Genomic DNA, 24584 nt, shown 5'->3' on the forward strand with positions numbered 1-24584 from the left:
ACACGAGGTGCAAGGGAAGGTCTGGCTCATTATAAGTGAGGGAGCCGCGTTTGTCTGTACTTTCATTCCATACACAAACCCACATTACTATTACAACACCACACTCTCCGCACATCAGCTCTTCTTCCCACCACGTCGAAAGCCAAAGACAGCACATTAAGAGCACCTGTTATACAAACACAACACAACCGCAAATATGGGCGCCGTAGTTTCTTGCGTACGTTCATCTTCATTCTCTACCCATTCTCACCACTAACAGCCCACAGATTAAGTCCATCTTCCGCACAATCGGCAACTGCATCATGGCCATTGTCAACGCTATCGCTGCGGGACTGAAGGCCATCATCAACGCGATTGTCTCCCTTTTCGATATCATCATCTCCTGCTTGACCTGCGGACGCGGCGGCGGTCGACGCCGGGGGATGAAGACTCGTACCACACACACGAGTAGAGTCTAGACGCGACCCGGCCTAGCTGCTCTGTTGACATGCCGTGTCAGTGAGGGGCATAAGACGGGAGTCGGACGTATGAGGGAGTGGAGCATCTAGCAAAGCGACCATCGAGTCTCCCACGATGACGGAACAGGAGTTGTAATGAGCGACGGGCATGTCGAAGTTTTCTTTTGTACGATACGGAAATGCGCCGCGGATACCCGATGAAGAGTGGATGCATTCTTGATCACGATGGCGCATAGATACCCCAGCCTTTCCGATGAGTCGTATTTAGTGCTCAACAAATATTCGTTCCCGTACTGTGACATCTTATCAGCCTATTCCATCCACCGTATTATCTTCTTGACTTTACCCATTCTTTCCATTCAACCCCGTCACCGCATCAGAATAGAACACTGCACACAAGTGCAAGTAACTGATTCCCAATCTTACGAACATTGTGGAAGCCTGGGAAATTGTGCGTCGAAGACGCAAAAAAACTCACGTCAATGCACACTTCCTACCGTATCCATCAATTTTGTGATTACAAGCGGTACAAACAGCCTAAAGAGTGCCCTCACTGTAACACTGTAAGAGCAAGGTTGATGCTTTCAGACACATGCTCAGGGACAGTGAGCTTTGATTGAGGATGGCAAGGATGGGGCATTCAGGAGGTTTGCGGTGGCATAAGCTTATGAGTCTCGGTCTCAGGTTGAGTTGTGTCAATCGATGAACAGAGGAGACGTGTTCAGAGTACTGGTACGAGATGGTGCGTACAATGAAACTACTGAGCAACCATGGTGATTGATGCCTTCGCAGCCTCCCTTGAAAGTGGTGCTGAGCTTGAACGTACAGCTTCAGCCTTCGTTTATAGAAACCGTGCAGCCTTTTACATGGTGGTGAAACTGTGGCAGAAGCTTGCCCTCATAGCACGTCGAGCATGGATAGAGGAAGATTGTTGTCACAAGTAACGTAGTCGCAGAATCTTCCACATCGTCAAGGGAGCGACTGAACGCTGTCACTGTGCATTGTGAGATCTTCGACGTCAAGCTCGAACCACGCAGCCACCTTATAGCCTTATTCAAGACTTAAACGTCGATTTCTCCACATGGGAAAGGCTTCAAAAGCACATGCACGCTGATACGTATGTACCGCCAACTTCGAGCCGCAGATTCAGGTAAAATCCAAAGCGGTAGATACTGGGCGAAATGATCCATCTCTCGCGCACCTCTCCGTCCCAGTGAAGGGCCGGTGCATTGCGGACATGGCGTAGATAGCCCCAAGTCCTTTGCGTGCGCGATGAGGAGGGAAGCCTGCGGACCCACGCAGATTTTGTATGGACTGGGATTACGTCAGCTTTCCGCTAATTTTGCGCCGCAGAGGTTGACCCGTTCCGAGCATCACATTTCCGCGCACCCACGATGGAAACTCTCGACAACACCTCCTGGGATGTCCTCATTGTAGGCACGGGCCTGCAGCAGTCTCTGCTCGCTTTGTATGTCTTCTCAAAGCATGGCTAGGTGTGGCGCGGTCTGACTGACGCAGCACCTGAAGAGCTCTGTCGCGCTCGGGCAAGAAGATCCTCCACATCGATGAGAATGACTACTATGGCGGCGCTGAGGCGGCCTTCAGCTTGCAGGAAGTTGAAGAGTGGGCCGCACGAGTAGATGCTGGTAAGTACTAGTCTTAACATAGGGCGGGCGTGGACACTAACGTTGCCTAGCTGGAGAGCGTGCTGGCTTCGATAGCGTTGCGATTACGAAACCTGAGCCTGCCGGCGTAGACAACGCTCAGACTAAGCTGGGCTTCTCAAGAGCATATAGCTTAGCTCTCAGTCCTCAAATCATCTATGCGAGGTCGACGCTGCTCCAGCACCTCGTATCGTCACGAGTCTACCGTCAGCTCGAATTTCTTGCTGTCGGCAGCTGGTGGGTGTATGCTGCGGACACTGAGGGTGAAACCTCGTCCACACTGCCTGGAAAGCTCCTCAGAGTCCCCAACGGGCGCGAGGATGTCTTTCAAGACCACCAGCTTGACTTCAAGGCCAAGCGGGCGCTGATGAAGTTCTTACGGTTCATCACCGAGTACGAGGAACAGACGGAGGTTTGGGATGCTCATCGTCAGCAGCCGTTCTTCGACTTCCTCGCGGAGCAGTTCAGAGTCCCCGCAACACTACAAGGACCGCTATTGGCCCTCGCCCTGTCGCCTTCGAGCTCGTCGCAAACCACTACCGAGTACGCACTGCCACGGATTGCAAGGCACCTTCGATCCATCGGTATCTTCGGAGCTGGTTTTGGTGCTGTCATACCCAAGTGGGGTGGCCTTGCTGAGATCAGCCAGGTTTCCTGTCGAGCCTGTGCAGTTGGTGGAGGGGTGTACGTCCTTGGAAAAGGATTGTCGTCCGACCCCACTGAGGCTGCAACCACCGATGATGGTCTGAAGCTTCGCCTGAAAGATGGAGAAGCTGTTAGCACAAAGTGGATTGTAGGCGGGCTGGAAGCCGCCAAGAAGACATCGTGTTGCCGCTCGACCACCGTTGTTTCATCAGCGCTCGCACCTCTCTTTCCACCCATCGCAGAGGAAGCACCGGCGCCAGCCTCTGCTGTGGTCGTGTTCCCCTCCGGATCGCTCAATCTAGACGGCGAAGACAAGGAGCTGCCACCGGTCCACATTTTTGTCCACTCGAGCGATACCGGCGAATGTCCATCAGGTCAATGTAAGTCTGCACACTCCTCCGCACTCTCTGCTGTTATGATGATCAAACCTTACGAATACTTATCTACATTGTCTGAACTACTTGAAGATAACATCCTCTGACAAACTGATATAACGGCTCCACGCACATTTCTGTTTAACACATGCGACTCCAAAACTCACATGGCTAATACTTCATCAGGTATCCTGTACGCATTCACATCGTTAAGCTCTGAAAAGGGGTTCAATCTCCTGAAGAGGGCGATTGACGCGTTGCTAGTGTCTGTGGAAGTCTCACCGCAACCTAGCGTGCTCCTATCGGTGCAGTACCGACAGCGAGCTTCTGCTGGCAACGAGTCACATCTGCCCAACGACGATCACATTCTACACTTCCGGTCTCCGCCAATGGATCTCGCCTTCGATGACGCTGTACTCGACAACGTCAAAGAGCTGTGGCAACGCATCGCTGGTGATGAGGGTGGCGAGTTCCTCGTCTTCCAAGACAGGGAAGTCTACGACGACGATGAGTAGCGGTCGTGGCGATAAGTAGATGTATTACAATGACGATTCCATGAATTACTCCAAGTCGGAACACCATTGCATGAGCCAGCTAGTGATTTCTGTGTTGCGCTCTTGCATCATGTAGCCGTGTGTTTGGGTGTACTCATCTACCTTTTTCGAGCTGGACTGCTTTGTCCCCCACGATGGCAAAGATGTGGAAGCACTTTGGAGAGGATCTAAATCAGTAAGCTTCAAGCGGAAATCCAAATTCAAGAGCTCCAAGCAAAAATCCAAGTTGAAGAGCTTCAAGGCGTGGTGGCCTGATGCATGATATATGGGCTTCCTGCGGCTGAATCTCGGTCTGCCCGTGCATGCGGAGGACATGACAGGGCAACGGCCGGGGCAGCAAGCAGCGAGACGCGTTACGTCGTCACAACACCACCTCACCCGCCCTCGACCGCCGCGCCATGCTCGTCTCGCTGACCGTCGGCAAGGTCGACGCCGGCGTCGCCGTGCTCCTCACCGAGGACAAGCGCCTCGTACGCCCCGCCCGCTCTACAAACACCTGCACCTGTACCTGTACCTTCACCGGCACCGCAGCTGACCCTGGCGCAGATCGAGTTCCCGTCCATCCTGCTGCCGCCCGACATCTCGTCCGGCAGCATCGTCGACATCGACGTCGCGCGCAACATCAAGGCCGAGACGGACGCCGCCACCGCCTTTCACGAGCTGCAGTCGGACATCTTCCGCACCTTTGGCCAGCGCACGCCCTCGGCCCCCGTCCTGCGCTGCCGCAATGCCACGCAGACATCGGTCGTGCTCGAGTGGGACCCCATCGACGTGGCCACGGCCGAGCTGCGCAGCCTCACCCTGTACCGCAATGGCAACAAGGCCGGCACCATTCCCAACCCCCGCGACGTCCAGAGCACCAAGTTGAGCGGCCTGGGCGTCGACACGGAATACGTCTTCCACCTCGTCCTCAAGACCAGCGCCGGCACCTTCAGCAGCGAAAAGCTCACCGTCCAGACCCACAAGATGACGGACCTGTCGGGCATCACAATCACCCCCGGCCACATGCCCTCGGCCCTGCGCGAGTCGCTGCAACGCTCCATCGACCGCATTGGCGCAAAGTTGGCCGACACGGTGCGCATCGACACGACGCACTTTGTCTGCACAGAGGGACGCGGGCCTGCCTGGGAGAAGGCCGTCGAGAACAACATCCCCGTCGTGGTCCCCGACTGGGTCATTGGCTGCGAGAGGGACGGCAGGATTGTCGGTGTTAGGGGTTACTATCTGAACGCCGACCCCCGCTTACGGACAGTCGGCCAAGGAGGAGCATCGACACCACAGCAGCAACAGCAGCAGCAGCCACAACAACAGCAACAGCAACAACAACAACAACAACAACAACAACAACAACAACAACAACAGCAGCAGCAGCAGCAGCCACAGCCACCACAACAGCCACAAGCACAGCCACAGCCGCCGCAAATCAGAAGTCCCATCCAGAGCCCGCGCACCGAAGTCACACCACCGACGCCCGAACGACCAACACGAGACCGCGAGTCAGATAGCGCACCACCGCCTCCACCACCCCCCAAAGACGATGCGAGTGAAAGAAGCGTCTCGCCCGCACCAGAACCGAAGACCCAGCCAGAACACGACGAGCAAAAAGCCAAGCCCGAGGACCTCAAGCCTCAACCGGGCAAGGCGGACGAGGAGGAGGTAGACTCAGAGGACGAGCAGCCTGCGGGCGGGGAGGTGAAGGAGCTGGAGGCAGGGCTACCGAGTAGACCGAAACCTACAGTCGAGGACGACGAGGACGGAGACGATGGAGCGAGTTTCCAGGAGGTGGCATTGTAGGCAGCAGCGAGTCCACGACCACGAGACAGGCTGGATGAGAGCACTGCATGGGGTACGAGCGAGGCGCGATAGTGAGCAACGACGCAACAACGATAACATGCCAAGCCTTCCTCTTTGAACGCACTTGACATCTACCGAGTCCCAAAACATGCTGACCCTCGCAGTATTACCAACATCACCCACCGCAGTAAGTTCAGCCCAAAGCACCGCCTAAACCCCCACCACCGAACTCAATCAACTACTCATGCCAACTCATATACGACTCGACCCTATCCCCCCCACAACTGCAACAACGACCCAAGTCAGACATGTCAGACATGTCAAAAGACGGCACCAACTTCAATGCCGGCGTACTCGCAGCCCCCTGATTGGCCCAGCGCGGGCGCACAGGCTGCTTATACGCATGTAATGTGGGGCGACGCGGTGCCCAGTGCAGAGATTACCCGTGCAGACGGACGGTGTGCTGTGCGCGGTACACTACTGAGTGCCGAAGGAGTAAGGCAGTCTGATGTGTGGTTTAGTTGTTTGTGATTAGGGGGACGAGAGCGTGTATATGTATCGTGCCACTCTCTAATTATTATTTTTCAATTATTTTCCTGTTCCTCGAGTCCGCTCCGCTCCAATTCAATTTAAGATCTCATTCGATTATCCATTCATTCTTTGCACTGTCGAGAATACACATACACATACACCTACACCTACACCTACACCTACACGTATACGTACAGCCGACACGAACCTACACAAAGAAAAGAAAGTGCAATGTCGCTACGACTCCCCCCCGTCTTCACGGCGCTTCAACTCCCCCTCCTCCTCCTAACTAACGTCTTCGCTCTGGCCATCGGCCCCCGTCAGCGCCTTCTACAGCTCGGCTTGACTCTGCCCGTCCTGCTCCTCCTGGCTGCGCAGTCGCGGTACAGAGACTACGCGGGCCCCTGGGGGGTTCACTATGGTGTTAATTGCGGCGTGGCGAGTCTGATAGCTACCTATGTTGATTGGGTCGTCCTTGCTGCTCCGGATCGGGAGGGGTGGGTTAAGTTGGGGCGGAGGGATGGCGGTGGGGAGCGAGGGAGCGGTGGGGGTGTGGAGAGCAACGGCATTGTGAAGAGCAGTGGTGTAGAGAGGGAGAAACGAGCTGCACCGACGGCGTTCCGCGAAAGGCTATGGTGGGCGGTGCGGCTGGGGGTTACGAACCGCTACACAGGGTGGTCGTGCGAGGTCAAGAATGTGCCTGTTGAAGTCGACGACGAGTATCCGCGGTGGTGAGTCTCCATTTTCTTATCTTCCTGTCTTCATCAACGCCCAGCGTTCAAGATCTAACAGCGACTAAATTGAGCAGGCGCTTTCTGATCCGCAAGTCCCTTCGTGCAGTGGTGTTCTACCTCGCCAAAGACGCTCTCTACGCCTACACTGCCTCCTCACCCCATGGCAGCTGGGTCGACATTGTCGCTATAAAACCTCAGCATAGCTACGCTTCTTACCCCTTCTGGCACCGCTTCTGGTTCTCCTGGATGCAGATCGTACTCACATATGTGTCGCTGGAGCTCTACAACACCGTGGTCGGGATCGTGAGTGTGGCCGCCGGACTAGCACGGCCGAGCGAGTGTCCGAGTTCGTTTGGGGATTTGAAAGGGCTGTGGAGCGTTAGGAGAGCGTGGTCGTGAGTTCTACTCTTTTTTCCTCTCCTTTCCTTTAGTTTTTGGTGCGACGGGTGCTGATCTTGAATAGTGTCGTTTGGCACCAGCAATGCCGCAGGGTCTGCTCCGGCCCCGCTGTCTTTGTCGTCAGAGACGTGCTGCACCTCCGCAAAGGCTCTTTTGCGTCAAAGTATCTGCAGCTGTTCATTGGGTTCGGTATCTCGGGTCTCGTGCATGGCGGGGCGTCGATGCTTTACCATGGCTCGTTTGAGGATGACAGGGCGATTAAGGTTTTTCTTGCCCAAGCAGTCATCATCTTCTTTGAGGATCATCTCTTCGAATTTGGAAAACGCTTAGGTTTCAAAGATTCTTTGTTCTGGCGCTTGGTGGGTTTGGTCTGGACAATTCTTGCTGTTGGTGCGAGTATGGAGAGTTGGACGGGGTCGTTATTGAAGTACGGTCTGTGGGTGCATGAGCGAGAGCAGGACTGGTTTGGCATTGGACCAAAGATATCAGCGTAGTCGGTTGTTTCATACGCTGGGACTCCCTACACCCCGGCTAAGCGTAGTTGCTCCTGTATGGTGGCCAAATCTCCCGTTGGAACACCCCATTTTTCATCCAGAATCTTGATTGCTATTGTCCATCGTGGACCATCCTCAATAGTCCTCGATTTTCTTGCTCTAAGATCTATGATGAGGTTCGGATCTAGATGCCACGTTTCGTGCGCGCGCGTATTCTGGTTGCGGTCTCGTTGAATCTTGAACTCCTTCTGCACAATCTTTGTCCATGCTTTCGTATCGGTCGTTGTCTCGGGTGGCGTTGGATATGTTACCAACAATCCAGCTCTCCGTTGGTGTTGGCCAATGGTGATGGTGAATGGTGTGTTCTGGACGCTGAACCTTATACTGGCCCATTCATTGTCGGAAACCATAAGTTCTTGGAGGTTGAGCTGTGCTTCACCATTCCTCCACGGCTGCACATTTCCGTTGCGGTAGATGGCAACACCATGGACTTCGTAGCTTCCAAATTCGCAATGCAAACTCGTGATTTTCATAGGACACGGCGCTCTATGCAGTGCTGCTGTGTCTTTCAGGCGACTCTCTGCGTCGATGTACATCCTGTGCGTATATGAGTTCGAAAGCCCTGAGCTTACAACAGTGCGTACTTGTGTCCCCGGCGCTCTGCGGTAACGATCTGGGCCAATCTTTTCGAGCACAACGACCGCATATGGCTTGGGCCACGTCACACTAGTAGAGCTCATCTTAACCGTCAAGCCTGCTAGAATCCTCAGTTTTCCATCAGCATGCTTCTCAGTACGAGGTAAAGCAATCCGCAGGCCTCTGTTTGTCATTTCGTACGTTGTATCCGCATTCTTGTGGTTCAACGCTATCCCGTAGTGTAGAGGTGCTCGTTCCATATTGGGTATACCCTGGAATTGTTTGGGAGATGGAGCCAGTATGCCCATAGTTTCGTAAACTTCTCCTTCTTGTGGATTCCATGCAAATATGGTGTGGTCTTCTGTCTGCTTGAGCAGCTCTAATTGAAGCCTATAGAAGGCTCGGGTGCCTTCCCCGTATAACAGAGGCATGCTGACACGGAAAAAGCCCAATAAGCAATACGCGACGTCCTCGGGCCGCTTCGTCTCTCTTTTGGAGGCCCAACTGAAGATGGTGCCAATACTAGCATCGTAAACTGTTTCACGGTGCCGTATGTGCCGCTCATCGATTCCAGATGCCCTCTTGATGATCATGTACATGTCGTGTTTGGTGCCAAAGCGTCTCCAGTCTTGATCGAAGAAAACGACACTCGGAGGCGCCAGTAGTTCCTGCAGCGTCCAGCCTCGGCGGAACCATCTGCTCTTAACAAAATCAGAATGAAACGGACCCAGCTCTGAGTTGATAGGATGTTGGACGTCTTGAAGATAGGCATAGCATATTTCAGCCTGCCAATACCAATTGTACATCGAGTTGATTGCCTCTGACAGTTCAGCACTGCTACTCTTGTCAATGCAACAAGTGTCGATCCAGACCCACATGAATCCATCGCTGAGCGCTTGTTGACAGCACTTTGAGATTTTTTCGTACCCAGCCATGGTCTGCGCGTGTGGCTTATCGATGTCGTTGAAAGTAACCTCACCATGCCCCCACATGTGTGAGAGGATGGCATATTCGGGACAATCTTCAAAGAATTCCGTCAGAATCTTGTCTCTGGTATTGAGTAATCGCATCGCTGTTGCCCTCTTTTGATCAACCACCGATCGAGGTCGGGATTTACTAAGACACGCCGATGAGCCTGTAGGTCCGGAAAACGATTTGGAACATGGAAGGCGTAAAGGTCGAAGAACAGCGCAACGCACAACCAGGTCGAACCGGAGTAGAGTGCCGGTCCCAGACAAGGCTGTGCTCTCGCAGCCTCAATGGTCGCAATATCGGGCTGCAAGAAGAGAACAACGTGTCGACTAGAGTCAGAAAACCTCAAATGCGCATTGGTACAGATAGATTTGAACGTGCTATAGTAGGTTGATGAAGATGAGGAGAAAGACACAAGGCTGCCTATTTCTTGTGAGTTGAGCTAACGCCGAGGCTTACCAAAACTGAAAAACATGCGGTGCGACCGCGCCAGAGCCAAATGGAGTACTTCTGCTTACGAAGTATGTAGGCAGGTAATTGCATACACGCGCCCAAATGCAGATTTACAAGTTGTGAAAACAGCACCAACGTCTCGATTGATCGCTCCTGATGCTAGCTCTAGACTGCACACAACTCCACTGATGCTAGAAACGCCAAATGCCAGAATGTTGTATAGTCATCGAGCGTAAACGCGCCAGTCAAGGTGCCATTGAAAACTCTTAAGCACTACATGACGCTGCAGTTCTCTTCCTGCTGCTTCTGATTGCTCCTACTAAGACGCTCGCGCTTCATCTGGGCTTTTGACCCACCACGCTTCAGTTCCTCGAGTCGTTCCTGCGCCTTGGGAAACTTGTATGCTGCATTGTATTAGCCACCGCACGACTCGTCTCGTCGTCAAGGGGGAAAGAGCTTACCAGCGGCCCTTCCATACCACCTCTTCGCCTCATCCAGACTCCTTGGACACCCTATGCCCACCTCGGTGAAGTAGCCCATTGCAAACAACGCCTTTGGCAGCGGAGGCTCTGCACACGCTGCCTTTCTCGCCCACAGGTACGCTTCGGTGTCGCTCTGCTGCAGCACGCCTTCTATGCCGGTGAGGTACCACCCTGAAAGCGCAAGCTCACTTTGATGCTCTTCTTGTGCTGCGGCTTTCGTGTACCACCCGATACTCGTTCTCGGATCGATGGGGCAGCCCAGTAATCCGTACTCGTACGCCTGACCGAGTCTAAATTGCGAGAATTTGTAGCCTAGGTCTGCGGCTTGCATGAAGAGTTGCAGGGAGTAGGCTTCATCCGGAATGACGCGTTCGTTCCCGTTAGCTGGTTGGTCGTAGATGAGCGCCAGTTCATGGAGGGCGTGAGGATTATCTCTGTCAGCGCTGTTGGCGGCTCGCTGAAGCATGTTGATCGCTTCGCCCTGGTTCTTCTGTTGTCCCAACAAGCCCTTGAGGAGGATCATTCCCATCTTGTAGAGCGCTGGGGTGTCGCCTAGAGCTGCGGCACGGCGGTACCATTGCACTGCTTTCAGCGGATCTCGCTTCGTTCCACCACCGTCTTCATGGCCCATTTCGCAGCAGACGGCGGTCCGGTAGGCACTTGCGGCGTGACCAGCTTTAGCGGCCGACTGATATAACGTGAACGCTTCCTTCATGTCGACTTGCAGGCCGAGGAGTCCTTGGCCGTAGCAATCTGCAAGGTAGAACATTGCTTCGACATATTGGTGTTGCGCTAGCTTCTTTACGATCTTATGTACTTCGAGAACGAACTTCTCCTTGTTCCTGTCACGCGCACGCTTGTCCGCTGTCCCGTTCTCATCTGCTAGCACACTTGCAGCTTCCACTAGCTTTTTTGCTAGTTTCAGGCCGGAAGCCTCATCTGAAGGGTTATCCTTCCAAATTTTGCGTAGCCGATTGAGCTCATCGTACGTTACAGGATGCGGTATAGAGCTGCGCCGCTGGCCTTGGGACCGCTGGGCGATGGAGTGCTGACTTTCGAGACTGGTCCGGGACTGGTCGCTGTTATACTGTCGAATTGGTGGTGGCCTCGAAGCAATGGTCTGCTGCCATTGTGGTTGCTGCTGTTGCACAAGTCCGGCTCGTACAGGAACTGGATGTGCTGGTAGTGCATCCGGGTTCATCTGTGGTTGAGTCGTGCCTGGTCGTCGACCCAATGGATCGCTCGGGTGACGCCCGGGTGCAGGTGCTGCTGTCCCAGGCCGGACCATGGGGCTGCCAGGCAGTGGCGAAGAGGCGTTTCTCATGGTGTTCGGTGCTGGCTCCGAGTAAACTGAATTATCTGAATAGCCTCTTTGAGCTGGTGGCGGGCCTCGTCCGTATCGAGGGTCAAAAGGTGGTTGCTGGTTTGCGTTGTAACCTGGATTCGATGGCATACCGTCCGGAGTTGTACCAGGTGGAGGCCGGCCTCGTCCTCGAGGTCCACTCGGTAGCCCACTACGGTCCGCGAAACCTGTGTTCGCTCTAGACGGCGCAGGCATGGGAGGAGCGTCCGCAGCCATTTCATAGGCACCTTTGTATTGCGCGTTCAGATCAGGCTGCGACCTGCTCCGCAACGAGTGCTGCTGAAAATTGCTTGAAGCAGGAACTGCATCCATCACACCTACGGTACTTTGTTGCGGCCCGCTGAAATTTGTGGGCGATATATGATTGTCTATCGAGTCACCCCGCCTGTGGCCGCGGCTCGTCTCTGGTATTGCATCAAAATTAGGCATGTCTATCGTCGAAGCTATGCTCTTCCTCTTGTTGTCCTGTTGGTAGTAGTCATCGTAGAAGGTGTCAAGGGTGGGACGATGGTCGTCTGGCGAGGGCAGTTGCTGACTTGGCGTGACATACTGCTGCTGTTGGGTCTGCATTCGTGGCATGGGGGGCTGCTGTTGTGGCTGTCTGGGAGGTGCATTCTGCCTGTTGCTACCAGCGGTCGAGGGCCTGGGAGGGATGTACGAAGGCGACTCAGGGCCGTGGTAGCTATCCAAGGCGCCAGAATCGGCCCATTGCTGCTTGTTTGTGTCAATGTTCTGGGGCATCGTCACCGCACGCTGCGTGCCAGGTCCAAACATCTGCTGTGAGGGTGACCTCGGTCCCTGTTGCCGTAGGAGAGGGGGCCCTCTATTGCCATCCATGTCCATGGGCGGTGGTCGCTGCCCTTGGGGCATGCGATTCGGCGGTGGCTGACGCTGGCCCTGGGCGTTGCCCTCGAACTGCCCGGAGTCTGCTCTGCCATTTTGTCCTGGTCTCCCAGGCTGCGGACCTCGATCCTCCGGATGCATGCCCTGTGCTCGTGCTGAAGGGCGTCGTTGCCTCTCCTGTGGCGCGCTGCCGTTGATGTCCACTTGTGACATGGCTTGGTCCAGACTGTCTTTTGGGGGCGCTTTTTTTGCGTTCTGGACAGGAAAGGCTGGGAATGGGTTGTCCTGGGGTATCCGTTTGGGCGACTTTTGCTGCAAGAGAGAGCGATCCAAGCCTGGATGGAAGGAAGCATTAGCATGTCGGTGTGGGTCATATGGCTTGAGCCGGCTCACCTGCTGGTCTCCGTGCGCCGCGCTCTTGCTGCGCATTCGGCGGCGGTGCATTTCCTCGACCGGTTGGCCTCCTGGGATCCTGCTGTTGGTGGTTGTCGTATGCCTGGTCCTGTGCATTTTGCGCTTGTCGTGGTGGTGGCCGGCGCCCTTGGGATTGTGGAGGTTGTCTCCCATAACCGTCATTGTAGCCAGCTTGTTGTCGTTGTTGTTGTTGCTGCTGCTGTTGGTGTTGGTGTTGGTGTTGTTGTTGGTGTTGGTGTTGCTGCTGTTGTTGGTGTTGCTGCTGCTGCGCATTTCCATGTCCGGCCTGCGGATCATTGTAGTAGCCATCACCCCATCCATGCTGCTCGTATCCATGCTGATCGTAGCTGTAATCGTAGTACTGCTGGTCGTACTGGCTGTCGTAGCCTGCATACTGCTGCTGTCCCTGGTCGTAATGTTGTTGCTGCTGTCGCGCCTGCACGCGGCCGTCATACTGCTGCTGCTGCCGCTGCTGCTGCTGCCGCTGCTGCTGCTGCTGTGCCATCGTGGGCGAGGTGCGTTATCGTATACCGTGTTCAGCAAAGCCACATGCACCGGGCACGCGCGTCATCTATCGTGGAGTAGTGCGTGCGGATCGCGCCCGTAACGGCGGGGACCTGTGGCTTTAAAGCCTGCGCTTGGACGTGACTCTCCTCGACAAGGAAACCAAAGGTTGAAGAAGCTTGGGGCTAGGAGGGTGGACACTGCCAGCAAGGTTGCGTGGTACTTGGCAGGGGTCTTAATTTAAAGAAGGCCGCGGACGGCAGACGGGAGGGATCCGCTGATTTAACGTCTGCAGCTATGACAAGGCGTTTGCTGGCAGCGAACAACGTGGAGGTAGTCAGATGTTGTACCCTTGGGCGCGGTTTCAGGCGCCACTGGTGTCACGGCTGTGCTTGAGACGAAGAAGTGGATGCGTCCGTGCCTTGAAGCAAGTGGAAGGGCAGTCGAGTGTCGCGACGTGGGGAACCTTTGGAGATTACAATCAGACAAAGATTCGTGCGACCTCAGCACGACCAGACGAAGAGAACAGATGAGGAATGTAGAGAGGTTGAAGAGCATACGCAGTTTGTACCATCACGATCCAAGTGCCCCTCTAGTTTCAGCTGCGCCTGTCAAGCCTTGCATTCGTCCACCTCGAGCATGCTTTGCACGACGACGGTCGCAGAGGTAGCCGCTGCAAACACAGACCACCCACTGAGATGTGCCAATGACAGTCTGCAAGGCCCTGAGACCATCGAATGCTGATCGGAACGCTCGTGGTCTCATGCAGCAGGGGTGCAAGCGTCGGGTGGGGCGGACGGCCAAGGACTCCAGCAGCGCCAGCGCCATCACATTGGATAATCGTGGCGCAGTTGCGCCACAGCTAACTCTTCTGGACCGATGATATCGATCATCGCCTTCTCCAAGACTTGGGCTTCGACAACAGCAACCTTGCCATTCCAGCCACGACAGCTTGTCCCTTTCTGACCGACTTCGATAGGTACATCCTTTGCCGAATCGCTCTGACACTGCAATCCTCGCAACAACTGCCAACATGCCTGGAATGGGGACATACATAAAGGCCATCTCGGCGTACGTCCAGGTTTCTGCTGCACCCCCCAGCTTCCAGACTAACGTGCCATAGAGGCGCAGTACTCGTTATCGGAGGCCCGGCACTGGTCATGTGGGTGACGCCGACCGAGGAAGAGATATTCAAGGTAAAGCATTCGCCACGTGCAACACGACGCAACTAACGCCTCCCAGGCCTACAGCCCTGAACTCCAGAAGAAGGCACTGGCCAACAGGGAACAGCGCCAGAAGGACTTCGATGGCTTTGTGAACCAGCTGAAGGACTTGTCCAAGTCAGAGAAGCCGAGTACGTGCACGAACTTGCTTCATCACCAAAGCCTGAAAGATGCCCACTAACGTACACAGTTTGGATCGCACAGAAAGAGCACGATGCCAAGCGATCGTTGGCAGAGCAGCAGCGACTGAGGGAGGAGAGAGACGCGTATGCAGCGGATAGCAGAAGACTGCAGCAAGAGATCAGGAACGCTTCGCAATGAGCTCAGCCCTGGTGCTGGCGGCGTCATCTTCTTTTTGTGTAAGAGTGCATCTGTATGAGTACGAGACCGAACGAAATCTACCCTTCGCCTCACATAGGGTCCATAGTGACCTCGCCTGATCGCTGCGCACTGGATCCCAAGCTCTGATCAAGTCACAGCACCCAGGGAGCGACAGCAGACTCGTATTACCAGAGGTCCGATGCTTGTGCATTTGCAGGTATCGAGTCTCGCGAACACGTTCTTCGGAGCGACATGCTGTGCAGGTTGTGGAGCGCCGGCCTCGTGACCATTTCCAGTCTCGACGCGCCTTGAACGTTCCCGCATGCTCCACACCACACCCCACCACCGCCGTCACAGCTGCACCCAATGCCCAGCGATGCACAAGCCCCCGTGAAGCTCTCGTTGCCTCTTGTACCTGCAGCCGTCCTTTTGGCCTCAGGTCTCGCTGATGACATCATAGGAATTCCAGCAAGACATCTTCAAAGAGCTGCGCGAAGAGGATGAGCTCGTCCTGCTCGCGCGCGGCCTCGGCCTGTTGCGCATAGTCACGAACCTCCTCCACTCCTACGATGCTGCCGGCAACAACCTCATCCTGCTCGTCGGCGCAGATGAGCGCGAGAATGTCTGGATCGGCGAGGCGCTCGCTGAGCATGCAGCCGTCAGCCAGGCGCCGAAGTGCCGAGGGCTGAGCCTGGTCAACACAGACCTGATGAGCGTAGGGACACGTGAGAAGATGTACGCGCAAGGCGGCATCTTCAGCATCACATCGCGCATTCTCATTGTGGACTTTCTGTCGGGGCTGCTCAACCCGGAGACGGTGACGGGCTTGGTGGTGCTGCATGCTGAGAAGGTGGTCGCAACGTCGCTCGAGGCATTCATTCTGAGGATATACCGGCAGAAGAACAAGGCGGGCTTCCTGAAGGCGTTCTCAGACACACCGGAGCCCTTCACCATGGGCTACTCGCCGCTCACGAACATGATGAAGAACCTCTTTCTGCAGAAGCCGGCTCTGTATCCGAGGTTCCATGTTTCAGTCGCCAACTCGCTGGAAGGGCGGAAGAAAGCAGAAGTCATTGAGCTGGAAGTGCCCATGACAGATGCTATGCAGGACATACAGAACGCGGTGCTCGAGTGCGTGGAAGCTAGCATCAGCGAGCTCAAGAAGGCGAACCCTGGACTCGAAGTCGAGGACTGGACGTTGGACAGCGCACTGCACAAAAACTTCGATCAGATCATCAGACGGCAGCTGGATCCTGTCTGGCATCGTACAACGTTCAAGACGCGCCAGGTTGTTCGCGACCTGTCGTTGCTCCGTACGATCCTGCACGCGCTGCTCACCTACGACGCGGTCAGCTTCAACAAGTACCTCGACACCGTCCTAGCAGCATCACAGCCACCACCAGGCTCGACGAAACAGAACCAATCGCCGTGGCTCTTTCTCGATGCTGCTGATACCATCTTCAGCACCGCAAAACGAAGGGTGTATACTGGCAAGGTTACCAACGCTGAGCTGGCAGGAGACGCTAACGTCGCTCCGGAAGCTCTAGAGCCTGTTCTCGAAGAATTCCCAAAGTGGGCACAGCTTGCCGAGATTCTGCGGGAGATTGAACAGGATGCGTACTTCAACCCCACCCCTCAAGATAGCTCTAATGGCTCCATCTTGATCATGTGCGGCGACCACGGCACTTGTTCGCAGCTGAGAGAGTATCTCCAGACCATGTATGTCAGATCTGAAGAGGCTACCAACGAGGATGAGGACGACGAGGAGCCGTCTGGCAAATTCATGATGAGGCGGAAGCTTCGCAACTACCTCTCATGGAAACGTGATTTCAGCAAAGTCAGCTCCACTCTATTCCAGGAGAACCAAAAGACCATCAATGGCAGCACGGATCAGAAAGTCCAGAGTGGCGAGACATCGGGGAAACCACCTCCCAACAAGCGGCGACGTATTAGGGGAGGCGGCAACACTGCGACGTCTACCCGAAACGACTTTGGTGCTGTGCGGACCGCAGGAGACAAAGACGCACACATTGCAAGCCTCATGGCTGAGCTCCAGCCCACGGAGCTAGAAGCTGCGCAGAAACCTGGCGAAGTGGGTTACGATCCGCTCGACAACATGGAAGACTACTACGAGCTCTTCTCGATGGACTCGGCTATCGTCATCCACCCGTACTCTGGCGATCTTGATGAGCACATTCTCGAGGAAACGAAACCGCGATACGTGGTCATGTACGAGCCCGATGCCGCCTTCATCCGGCGTATCGAAGTCTACCGTTCGTCACACACGGACCGCACCGTCAAGGTATTCTTCATGTACTATGGCGGCAGCGTGGAGGAGCAACGCTACCTCTCCGCTGTCCGCCGCGAGAAGGATGCCTTTACGCGCCTTATCAAGGAGCGCGCAAACATGGCCCTCACTTTGAACACGAACGCGAACATCGCCCCCGAAGAGACCTTCCTCCGCACAATCAACACCAGGATAGCAGGCGGTGGTCGCCTGACCGCAACCACAGAACCGCCGCGCGTTGTCGTTGATGTGCGCGAGTTTCGCTCTTCACTCCCCTCGTTACTACACGGACGCTCCATGGTCATTGTGCCATGCATGCTGACGGTCGGCGACTACGTACTCAGCCCGCAGATATGCATCGAGCGCAAATCCGTCCGCGACCTCATCGGCTCGTTTGCCAACGGACGGCTGTACAACCAAGTCGAGTCCATGACAGAGCACTACAAGCACCCGATGCTGCTCATCGAATTCGACGCCAACAAATCCTTCACCCTGGAGCCCTTTGCCGACTTCAGCTCCGCAGGCGCCAACACGTCCGGACTCGCGGCCGCCCCGGATCTGCAGGGCAAGCTCGTCATGCTGACCCTCGCTTTCCCCCGCCTGCGCATCATCTGGTCGAGCAGCCCGTACCAGACGGCGGAGATCTTCGCCGAGCTGAAGAAGCAGCAGGACGAGCCTGATCCGCTCAAGGCCGTCTCGCTCGGCCTTGATCCCAGCATGGGCGGCGACGAGATGAGGTCGTTCAATCAGACGACGCAGGATATGCTGCGCACGCTGCCGGGCGCAAGTGAGAGTATCGTCACGACGCTGATGCTGCGGGTGGAGAATCTAGAGGAGCTGGCTAACATGTTGGAGCGGGAGGTTTGCTGGCTTATTGGGACGGATGTGGGGAGGCGGGTGTATCGGTTCTTCAATCGCAGCGTGTATGAGGATGTGCAAATGCCGACGTTCAGCTAGCAGAAAAGAACAGTCAAGGTGAGAAGTGTTGGAAAGGGGTATGCATGTATTCATTCGTCTATCCCATATTGTCGCCGCCGTCGTCATCGTCGTCGTCGTCGTCGTCCAACTGTCCACCGCCGCTCCAAAGTAGCACTTTTCCACCATCCATGTCCATCCGCCCGCTCGCGAGAAGCAGCATTTGAGCAGCTCAGTCCCGTGCACTCGCACAGCAGCCGAGACAGCATGGCGGAACCCAAACGTCCTCCATCGGTGCACGACGTGGCAACAGGCTTAGATGTCGTCAATGTCAATCTCCTTCTTGCCGGTGCCGTCAGCCTCGTCCGAGTCGGAGTCGTCGCGGTCCTCGTCGAACTCGAAGCCGATGCCCTCGTCGCCCTGGTCGCCGTACGTGTCTGTCTCGTTGATCTTTGCATTCTCGGGGAGCTCGCCGTAGGCTTTTAACGAACGGGCCTCGTCGGCTGTGAAGAAGAAGAAGAAGAAGATTAGCAGCCACGCGCATTATACCAGACGACGAGTCTGAGTGTGAAGTCTGGAGTGTGAAGTCTGGAGTGTGAAGTCTGGGTTGTGAAGTCTGGAGTGTAAAGTTTGGGTTGTGGAGTCTGGAGTGTAAAGTCTGGGTTGTAGGAAATGGCAACGTACCAGAGTACTTCATGATGACGTCGCCCTTCTCGTCCTGGTAGTCTCGCAGCGACAGGAGGATGATGTCGCCCTGGTTGATCCAGACCTTCTTCCTCAGCTTGCCGCGAATATGCGCAAGGCGACGCGCGCCGTCGAAGCACTGCGCCTCCAGACGGCCGTTGCCCAGCATCTTGACGACCTGCGCGTACTCCTGGCCCTCCTCCTTGAACACGAGCTCGCGCTTCTCGTTGTCGTTCTCGTTCTTTCCACGTCTCCTGTTCTTACCACCCTGCGACGTGTGAGTAGGCGCTCAAAAGGGCAGCTGCTCAGCGCGGGGCAGCCCCTCCAGAAACTGGCAGCGGCAAGAGGACTACGCACCTTTCCCTTGTTCTTGGGCATGCTGGCGACTGTTTCGGTGTTGGGTTCCAAGTCGTCGGGGGGGTGTGGTGTGTGTGCCTGGGGGCGGCAGGTTGTGGTATTCTGTCCACAGGTGCGTGGCGGGTGTTGGATGTTGGGTCATCGCCGTGTGGGCCTCTCAGCTGTGCGCGCTTGCTTGCTTCGGTTAGCACGCCTCCCGAGCAAATACTTGATAGAAACAGCACTAGTAGTGATTGCCCAGACGATGTCATTGCACATGATTCCAGACATTCTGATTGATTCACTGCAGAGCGCGCGCGCCCTAACCGCATACGCTCTTTACTCCACTCCACTCCACTCCCCCAGCAGAGCAACAGAATCAGGGCATGAAGGCAGTCGCCCACCGCCTCTCCAAAGTGAAGCTCAAGACGTTCAAAGTCAGCTACTCGCCCACCTACACAAGCTACATCATCAACCACATCGCAGCGAACCCCTCGCACCCCCTCTACCTCGTGCAGCGCCGCCGCAAGCAGGAGCTCAAAAAGGAAGGCCTGTGGTGGCACGCGACCAATGGCATCGACATCTCAAAGTCCGGCTGTGTGAGGACTTGGGCCCGGCGACGTCTGCGCCAGGCGTTTGTGGAGGAGCTGAAGCAGAAGGGGTACGATGAGACGGGCAAACTCGTCGACGCCGCTGCAATGCAAGACCGAAGAGACGTGATGAACGTCGTGAGGTTGGGCAAGAGTGTTGACCTGACCGGGAGCCTGAGGATGCACGGTGTAGGGCCACTCATACCCGCAAAGTTTGAGACTGTGAAGGACGAGGTGCGCGGCGTCATCGACGCGCTGATACAGAGTGCTGTCGACACTGCGTTGGGGCTTGCTGGCGAGGGTGAGAAGAGCAGTGGGCTTGGGCAAAGGTCGGCGCGCGCTGGAGCTCCTGAGCAGGCTCGCAGACCGCAGGAGAGGAGGCCGTTAGCTGTGCCGTCGGGGCCTAGAAAGAAGCTGCATGTCACGGCAGAGCCGTCGCGGATGAAACCGCAGACAGCGTCTTCTGGACGTCAGACTCGCACCCGAGGCCCGCCTCCTGGGTCTGTCGAGAGAGGAACTGCATCCAAGCCTCTGCAGACGAAACCACAAACGAATGCCACAAACCAGCCGGAAACAGCCAGGACCACACATGATGCGCACAGACAGTCTCCAGCTCGCACCGCGCCTCCACGGGCTCGCGTTCGAAGGTCAGTCACAGAACTGGATCGTGGAACAGGATTGCGCATTATATCGAAAAACCGCAGTGGATGAATTGTATGGCGACATGGTCCTCCTACCAAGACTTAATCTAGAACTTCTCCGCAGCCGGTCGCATGTCGAGTTCGTGGGTCCACAGGCACGGCTTCTGGTTATGCAGCCACAGATACGTCTCTCCAACAGCATCAGCGCTCATCTTCTTACCAATCTTCTGGTCCTCGCCGTCCTTGTCCTCGATACCCCCGTTGGCGATGGTATGCACTACATGCACGCCCTTCTCGCTCAGCTCCCTCGCGAGTGTCTGCGCCAGCTGTCGGACAGAAGCGCGTCCAGCGCCGTAGGCAGCGAACTGCGCACTGCACCGCAGCGCACCGAGTGTGCCGGTGAAGATGAGTGTCTTGGAACAGTCAGCCATAACTCTTTTTTCTCAGCATGGAAGACTCACTCCCTTCTTCTCTCCGCCCTCCGCTAGAGCCTTCTCCCCATGATCGGCATAGAACCTCTTGATACTCTCCTGCGCAAACGTAAAAGCACCACCAACATACTCCTCCAAGCTGCCCTCAAACTCCTCCCTTGTCTCCTCGAGAAACGGCTTCTTGGACGAGTGCTTGACGCTGTACACCGCCACCTCCGCCTTCAGACCCGCGAAGCTCTTGTGCGCCTTGATGTCCCGAAACGCCTTCTCGATCGCCGCCTTGGACGTGTCCGACGGAAAAGCCTCGAGCACAGCGTCCGGCGACGTCTTACGAACAGTGGAGATGACCGATTCGAGCGATTCGGGACGCCGCGCCAGCAGCGCAACGGCTAGGTTACCGTGCGAGGGCGACGAGAGAATGCGCGCGATTCCAGTGCCCTGTGAGCTTGTCAGTAGTGCTTTCTTAGCTACACGCTGTCTACACTTCAATGCAACGCATACCGTGTTAGGCCCCGCGCCGATCAGAATCGCAAGTCCCTTGGGTGCCATGATTGTCTAGTCTCTCTCGTCTTTGGCAATGCTTTACTATGGGTGTCTGGGTGAGGTCCAGGGCGCTGGAGTCTTGCGTAAGAAAAGCACAACAGGAATCGAGCAGCAACGGGCATGGGTAGGGTACTATGTATTTGTCAATCTAGCTACATGTCGTCGATCGCTGGTTGCGCAATTGCATCATCGTTGCCGCTGCTGCAGTGCGCTGACCGCTAGCGCTTGGACGCTGTTGCTCTGCTATGTGGGTGGGTGGGTCTGCTGCGTGCTGCAAGGTATTGTTTTCGCTTTTCCGAGCAACGTGAATTGATCTGCTCTTTCAGGCTCTTGGTGCCGTGGCGGCGCAATGCTACTCGCGGGTTGGGTGACGTAGGAGACGAGGTGGAAAACCTGGGGTATCGATAAGAGCGCCGTGGTAGTGGTCACTACGTTTTCTTAACATGACCTGTTCGGTTTTTTCCGCTGATGCAATGCTGTTCTCACGCTGTTTGGAGGGACTTTTCGATTACAACTGTTCAAAAAGCACGACAACGGCTTCACTAGTCTTCTCTCGCAGACGTGATTGGTTCAGCGACTACGTGGCACTACTGACTCAATTGTAAGTCCGCTCTCCTGGGGATATCGATGTCGTCATCTCGTGTCAGGCACCGAAATTGAGCGCCATGTACGCTGGAGTGACTCGACGTACATGGACGTTTCTGTAGTCAATGCGTTCGTTTTAGCGATATTGTCTCAAGGAGTACCTTGTTGTACCAATGCTAATGTGTTCAAATGGTATCCAAGTCAACATGGACAGTCATCGAGCCCTATCTTGAGATTCACGACTGAGCTTCCACTGGGCAGAAACGAGCTATTTACTGAGTCAAAATCTGTCAGACGCTATCTGCAAACATGATTGCCTCCCTCCTCACTTGGTTGGCATGCGCCAGCACAGCTCCAACTCTGCCACCACTCGGCTACGGTCGAAGGCTCCTGCGTGAAACCTTCGGCAGGAGATGCTACAATACATCACTTTCTTGTCTTGCCGACGCAGCTCTCACAACCATGGCATTGGAATTCAACGTTTGGGCTCGGATAACGGCTGGAGATAACTTGGCTTATGGCAGTACCGTCAGATAACTGCATGTAAGCCGTATCCGTGGAAAGACCGAGACGCTGGAAAGGTGCATGCTTGCAACAGGCGGCGTATGTGTGGGAGCCAGCGATGAGAAAAGTACGTCTTCAAGCCAGCATGGAGATCTTTGTTGAGGTTTTCAGCCATCTTGGCGGCGGATTCAAGCGCATCAAACAGTGAAGATGGTATGCAGGCGTTCCGACACATCATGTTCTGTATTCCAGGACCTGCGAGTTACAAGATTCCTCTTGATTTCTTTCTCCTGACTTCTTTCTCCTGACTTCTTTCTCCTGACTTCTTTCTCCTGACTTCTTTCTCCTGACTTCTTTCTCCTGACTTCTTTCTCCTGACTTCTTTCTCCTGACTTCTTTCTCCTGACTTCTTTCTCCTGACTTCTTTCTCCTGACTTCTTTCTCCTGACTTCTTTCTCCTGGTTTCTTTCTCCTGACTTCCTTCTCTTGATTTCCTTCTCTTGATTTCCTTCTCTTGATTTCCTTCTTTTGATCAAATGCACAGGCAAAGATGCCTCCTTGTACTACCTCAGGGCTTCGTTACTGGCGGGAAGTAGCGTGATCTCGAAGAGCCTAGCACCGGCTACCCCAGAGATGAGTCGTAGGAGGTGAAAGGTCGATGGAAAGAGCCGGTATGTTGAGTACATAGGGTGATCGTTCTATGTCGCGTATACTGGAATGTTAGGCGTTGTGCCTATTTGCAAGCTCTCGATGCAAAAAAAACCACTGCACGATGTGGTGACAACCAACCTAGGACCGCGAACACCCTATCACGACATATACTATAGTCTGGGCGCTGAGATGCATATACGCATTGAAGGATATGATTACGCTTGCCCATTCGTGCTTGAGGAGCCAGCTGAGCACATAATTGGGGCCGCCACGCAAGGCGATAGCTTCTCTGGACATTAAGTAGGCGTTCGCAATAAGTGTGAGCAGTATGAGCCCGCTGGCGTTGTTACAAGGTAGGTAGATGGTTTAACGGCAGCCCTGACATTCCATACTCTGACCGTGGCGGTATGCTCGTAACCAACAACTGTCTAGATAGGATGTAACTCTAGTCAAGTTCTTGTGGCGCCATGCCAAAGAGCAAGTTTATTCTAAATGAACTACCCTACCTAGTCGTTCATTGACGGAAATTTTGCAGACCCTGCAGCAGTTGTGAAACTGGTCAGGCTCAATCCAGACATTCGAATCGAGGTTTTGTTGTACTTGCAAAATGGCTTCGGCGTGTAATCTTTTGATAGGTGATGATATTCGACACAGTGAAGCCCCTTTGTCGCAAAATGACGCCAACCTTATGCCAGACATGACGCCAATGGCGAAGGACCTTAGTAACTGCTCACTAGCAGAACGGGGCGGTGTAGTTTGCTACGCCAAGCATGTCCCTTGTAATACTAGGATCAGCATTGACGTAGCACAAGGCGACCGTAAGACGCCTCAAGGAAACAACGTCCGGACTTCGGTGATTGGGCGCTCGAGGGTCACGCTGGTCTAGTCCAGAAGTGGGAAGGCAGCTCATGGCTTTCCCCTTTTGGACTCCGAACGTCCACTTCTTGCAGTGTAACACGTCCTCGATGTTTACTTCCTTCATCGTCAACCGAGGTCCACGTGAACTTTTCGGTCTCTTCACGCGAAGCTTCAACTTGTGCACTTCTAATTGTCTTTACCCTTGTCCGCGGACTCGCTTGTGCTTACTAGTTAGAAAACTGCGCGCTTGGAGCAGCCTTGGTATTAGGTGAGCACTGCATGTACATTTCCACTCTCGTCCATCTTTGGTTACCATTACTTTCATCTGTTCAATGACTAGCCGAATGTAGACTGCTGATTCCAATATGGAATTTGTACAAACAGCAAGAGCGTCATCATTAACCATTGTAAAACATCGCATGTCAAAGCCTCGGAGTCTACACGTCGATAATTCGTGGAAAATCAGCCATTGGCTTCGCATCCTTGACAAACGAGTGCTCGAGGTAGCCAAGGTACACAACGTCCGAAACCAGACTATAAATGGTCGGATCCGACAAGCATCAGCTGGGCCTCGCAGCCGTTGCATACGGAAGCAGGACCGAGAGTGTGAAAAAGATCCACGTCGTGCGGTTCACCGCTGCTCCTGATCCGTCGCCCATGATCGATCGGGGCTTGAAGTTCGCATGGCCATCCTTCATCCT

General features: G+C 54.9%; 11 protein-coding genes across 11 annotated transcripts, besides 10 other annotated features; 7 read left to right on the forward strand and 4 right to left on the reverse strand.

The window, feature by feature from the left end:
• Positions 1 to 196: 196 nt before the first annotated feature.
• On the forward strand, positions 197 to 458 carry EKO05_0006638 (uncharacterized protein; the record flags this gene model as incomplete). Its single annotated transcript, XM_038940634.1, has 2 exons — positions 197 to 217; positions 267 to 458. The coding sequence occupies 2 exons, from the start codon at positions 197 to 199 to the stop codon at positions 456 to 458; spliced, it is 213 nt and encodes a 70-aa protein (XP_038798135.1).
• Positions 459 to 1852: 1394 nt separating this feature from the next.
• Positions 1853 to 3656, forward strand: EKO05_0006639 (Rab proteins geranylgeranyltransferase component A; the record flags this gene model as incomplete). Its single annotated transcript, XM_038940576.1, has 4 exons — positions 1853 to 1926; positions 1986 to 2104; positions 2155 to 3147; positions 3328 to 3656. The coding sequence occupies 4 exons, from the start codon at positions 1853 to 1855 to the stop codon at positions 3654 to 3656; spliced, it is 1515 nt and encodes a 504-aa protein (XP_038798136.1).
• Positions 3657 to 4093: 437 nt separating this feature from the next.
• Positions 4094 to 5489, forward strand: EKO05_0006640 (uncharacterized protein; the record flags this gene model as incomplete). Its single annotated transcript, XM_038940610.1, has 2 exons — positions 4094 to 4165; positions 4242 to 5489. The coding sequence occupies 2 exons, from the start codon at positions 4094 to 4096 to the stop codon at positions 5487 to 5489; spliced, it is 1320 nt and encodes a 439-aa protein (XP_038798137.1).
• Positions 4189 to 4235: a tandem repeat.
• Positions 4955 to 4996: a tandem repeat.
• Positions 4997 to 5056: a tandem repeat.
• Positions 5057 to 5116: a tandem repeat.
• A 675-nt stretch (positions 5490 to 6164) lies between the features above and the next one.
• Positions 6165 to 6205: a tandem repeat.
• Positions 6206 to 6251: 46 nt separating this feature from the next.
• On the forward strand, positions 6252 to 7647 carry EKO05_0006641 (uncharacterized protein; the record flags this gene model as incomplete). The annotated part of the gene is made up of 3 exons (XM_038940379.1): positions 6252 to 6751; positions 6829 to 7149; positions 7218 to 7647. 3 exons carry the CDS (start codon positions 6252 to 6254, stop codon positions 7645 to 7647), a joined length of 1251 nt encoding a protein of 416 aa, XP_038798138.1.
• A 26-nt stretch (positions 7648 to 7673) lies between these two features.
• EKO05_0006642 (uncharacterized protein) lies at positions 7674 to 9353 on the reverse strand (the record flags this gene model as incomplete). Its single annotated transcript, XM_038946173.1, has 1 exon — positions 7674 to 9353. The coding sequence occupies one exon, from the start codon at positions 9351 to 9353 to the stop codon at positions 7674 to 7676; it is 1680 nt and encodes a 559-aa protein (XP_038798139.1).
• Positions 9354 to 9981: 628 nt separating this feature from the next.
• Positions 9982 to 13315, reverse strand: EKO05_0006643 (uncharacterized protein; the record flags this gene model as incomplete). Its single annotated transcript, XM_038940336.1, has 3 exons — positions 9982 to 10112; positions 10170 to 12731; positions 12790 to 13315. The coding sequence occupies 3 exons, from the start codon at positions 13313 to 13315 to the stop codon at positions 9982 to 9984; spliced, it is 3219 nt and encodes a 1072-aa protein (XP_038798140.1).
• Positions 12983 to 13078: a tandem repeat.
• Positions 13265 to 13309: a tandem repeat.
• A 1032-nt stretch (positions 13316 to 14347) lies between the features above and the next one.
• EKO05_0006644 (Assembly factor cbp4) lies at positions 14348 to 14858 on the forward strand (the record flags this gene model as incomplete). Its single annotated transcript, XM_038940561.1, has 4 exons — positions 14348 to 14385; positions 14438 to 14510; positions 14557 to 14668; positions 14728 to 14858. 4 exons carry the CDS (start codon positions 14348 to 14350, stop codon positions 14856 to 14858), a joined length of 354 nt encoding a protein of 117 aa, XP_038798141.1.
• A 366-nt stretch (positions 14859 to 15224) lies between these two features.
• On the forward strand, positions 15225 to 18102 carry EKO05_0006645 (DNA repair protein RAD16; the record flags this gene model as incomplete). The annotated part of the gene is made up of 2 exons (XM_038940373.1): positions 15225 to 15269; positions 15319 to 18102. 2 exons carry the CDS (start codon positions 15225 to 15227, stop codon positions 18100 to 18102), a joined length of 2829 nt encoding a protein of 942 aa, XP_038798142.1.
• Positions 17333 to 19334: a mobile genetic element.
• Positions 18173 to 18208: a tandem repeat.
• On the reverse strand, positions 18376 to 19122 carry EKO05_0006646 (Translation initiation factor 1A; the record flags this gene model as incomplete). The annotated part of the gene is made up of 3 exons (XM_038940551.1): positions 18376 to 18563; positions 18745 to 19012; positions 19102 to 19122. 3 exons carry the CDS (start codon positions 19120 to 19122, stop codon positions 18376 to 18378), a joined length of 477 nt encoding a protein of 158 aa, XP_038798143.1.
• Positions 18568 to 18587: a tandem repeat.
• Positions 19335 to 19466: 132 nt separating the features above from the next.
• On the forward strand, positions 19467 to 20381 carry EKO05_0006647 (uncharacterized protein; the record flags this gene model as incomplete). The annotated part of the gene is made up of 1 exon (XM_038946174.1): positions 19467 to 20381. One exon carries the CDS (start codon positions 19467 to 19469, stop codon positions 20379 to 20381), a length of 915 nt encoding a protein of 304 aa, XP_038798144.1.
• A 37-nt stretch (positions 20382 to 20418) lies between these two features.
• On the reverse strand, positions 20419 to 21291 carry EKO05_0006648 (uncharacterized protein; the record flags this gene model as incomplete). The annotated part of the gene is made up of 3 exons (XM_038940525.1): positions 20419 to 20724; positions 20773 to 21180; positions 21244 to 21291. The coding sequence occupies 3 exons, from the start codon at positions 21289 to 21291 to the stop codon at positions 20419 to 20421; spliced, it is 762 nt and encodes a 253-aa protein (XP_038798145.1).
• Between the last annotated feature and the right edge of the window lie 3293 nt (positions 21292 to 24584).

This window comes from Ascochyta rabiei, chromosome 10 (genome assembly GCF_004011695.2).
Source record: "Ascochyta rabiei chromosome 10, complete sequence".
NCBI lineage: Eukaryota > Fungi > Ascomycota > Dothideomycetes > Pleosporales > Didymellaceae > Ascochyta > Ascochyta rabiei.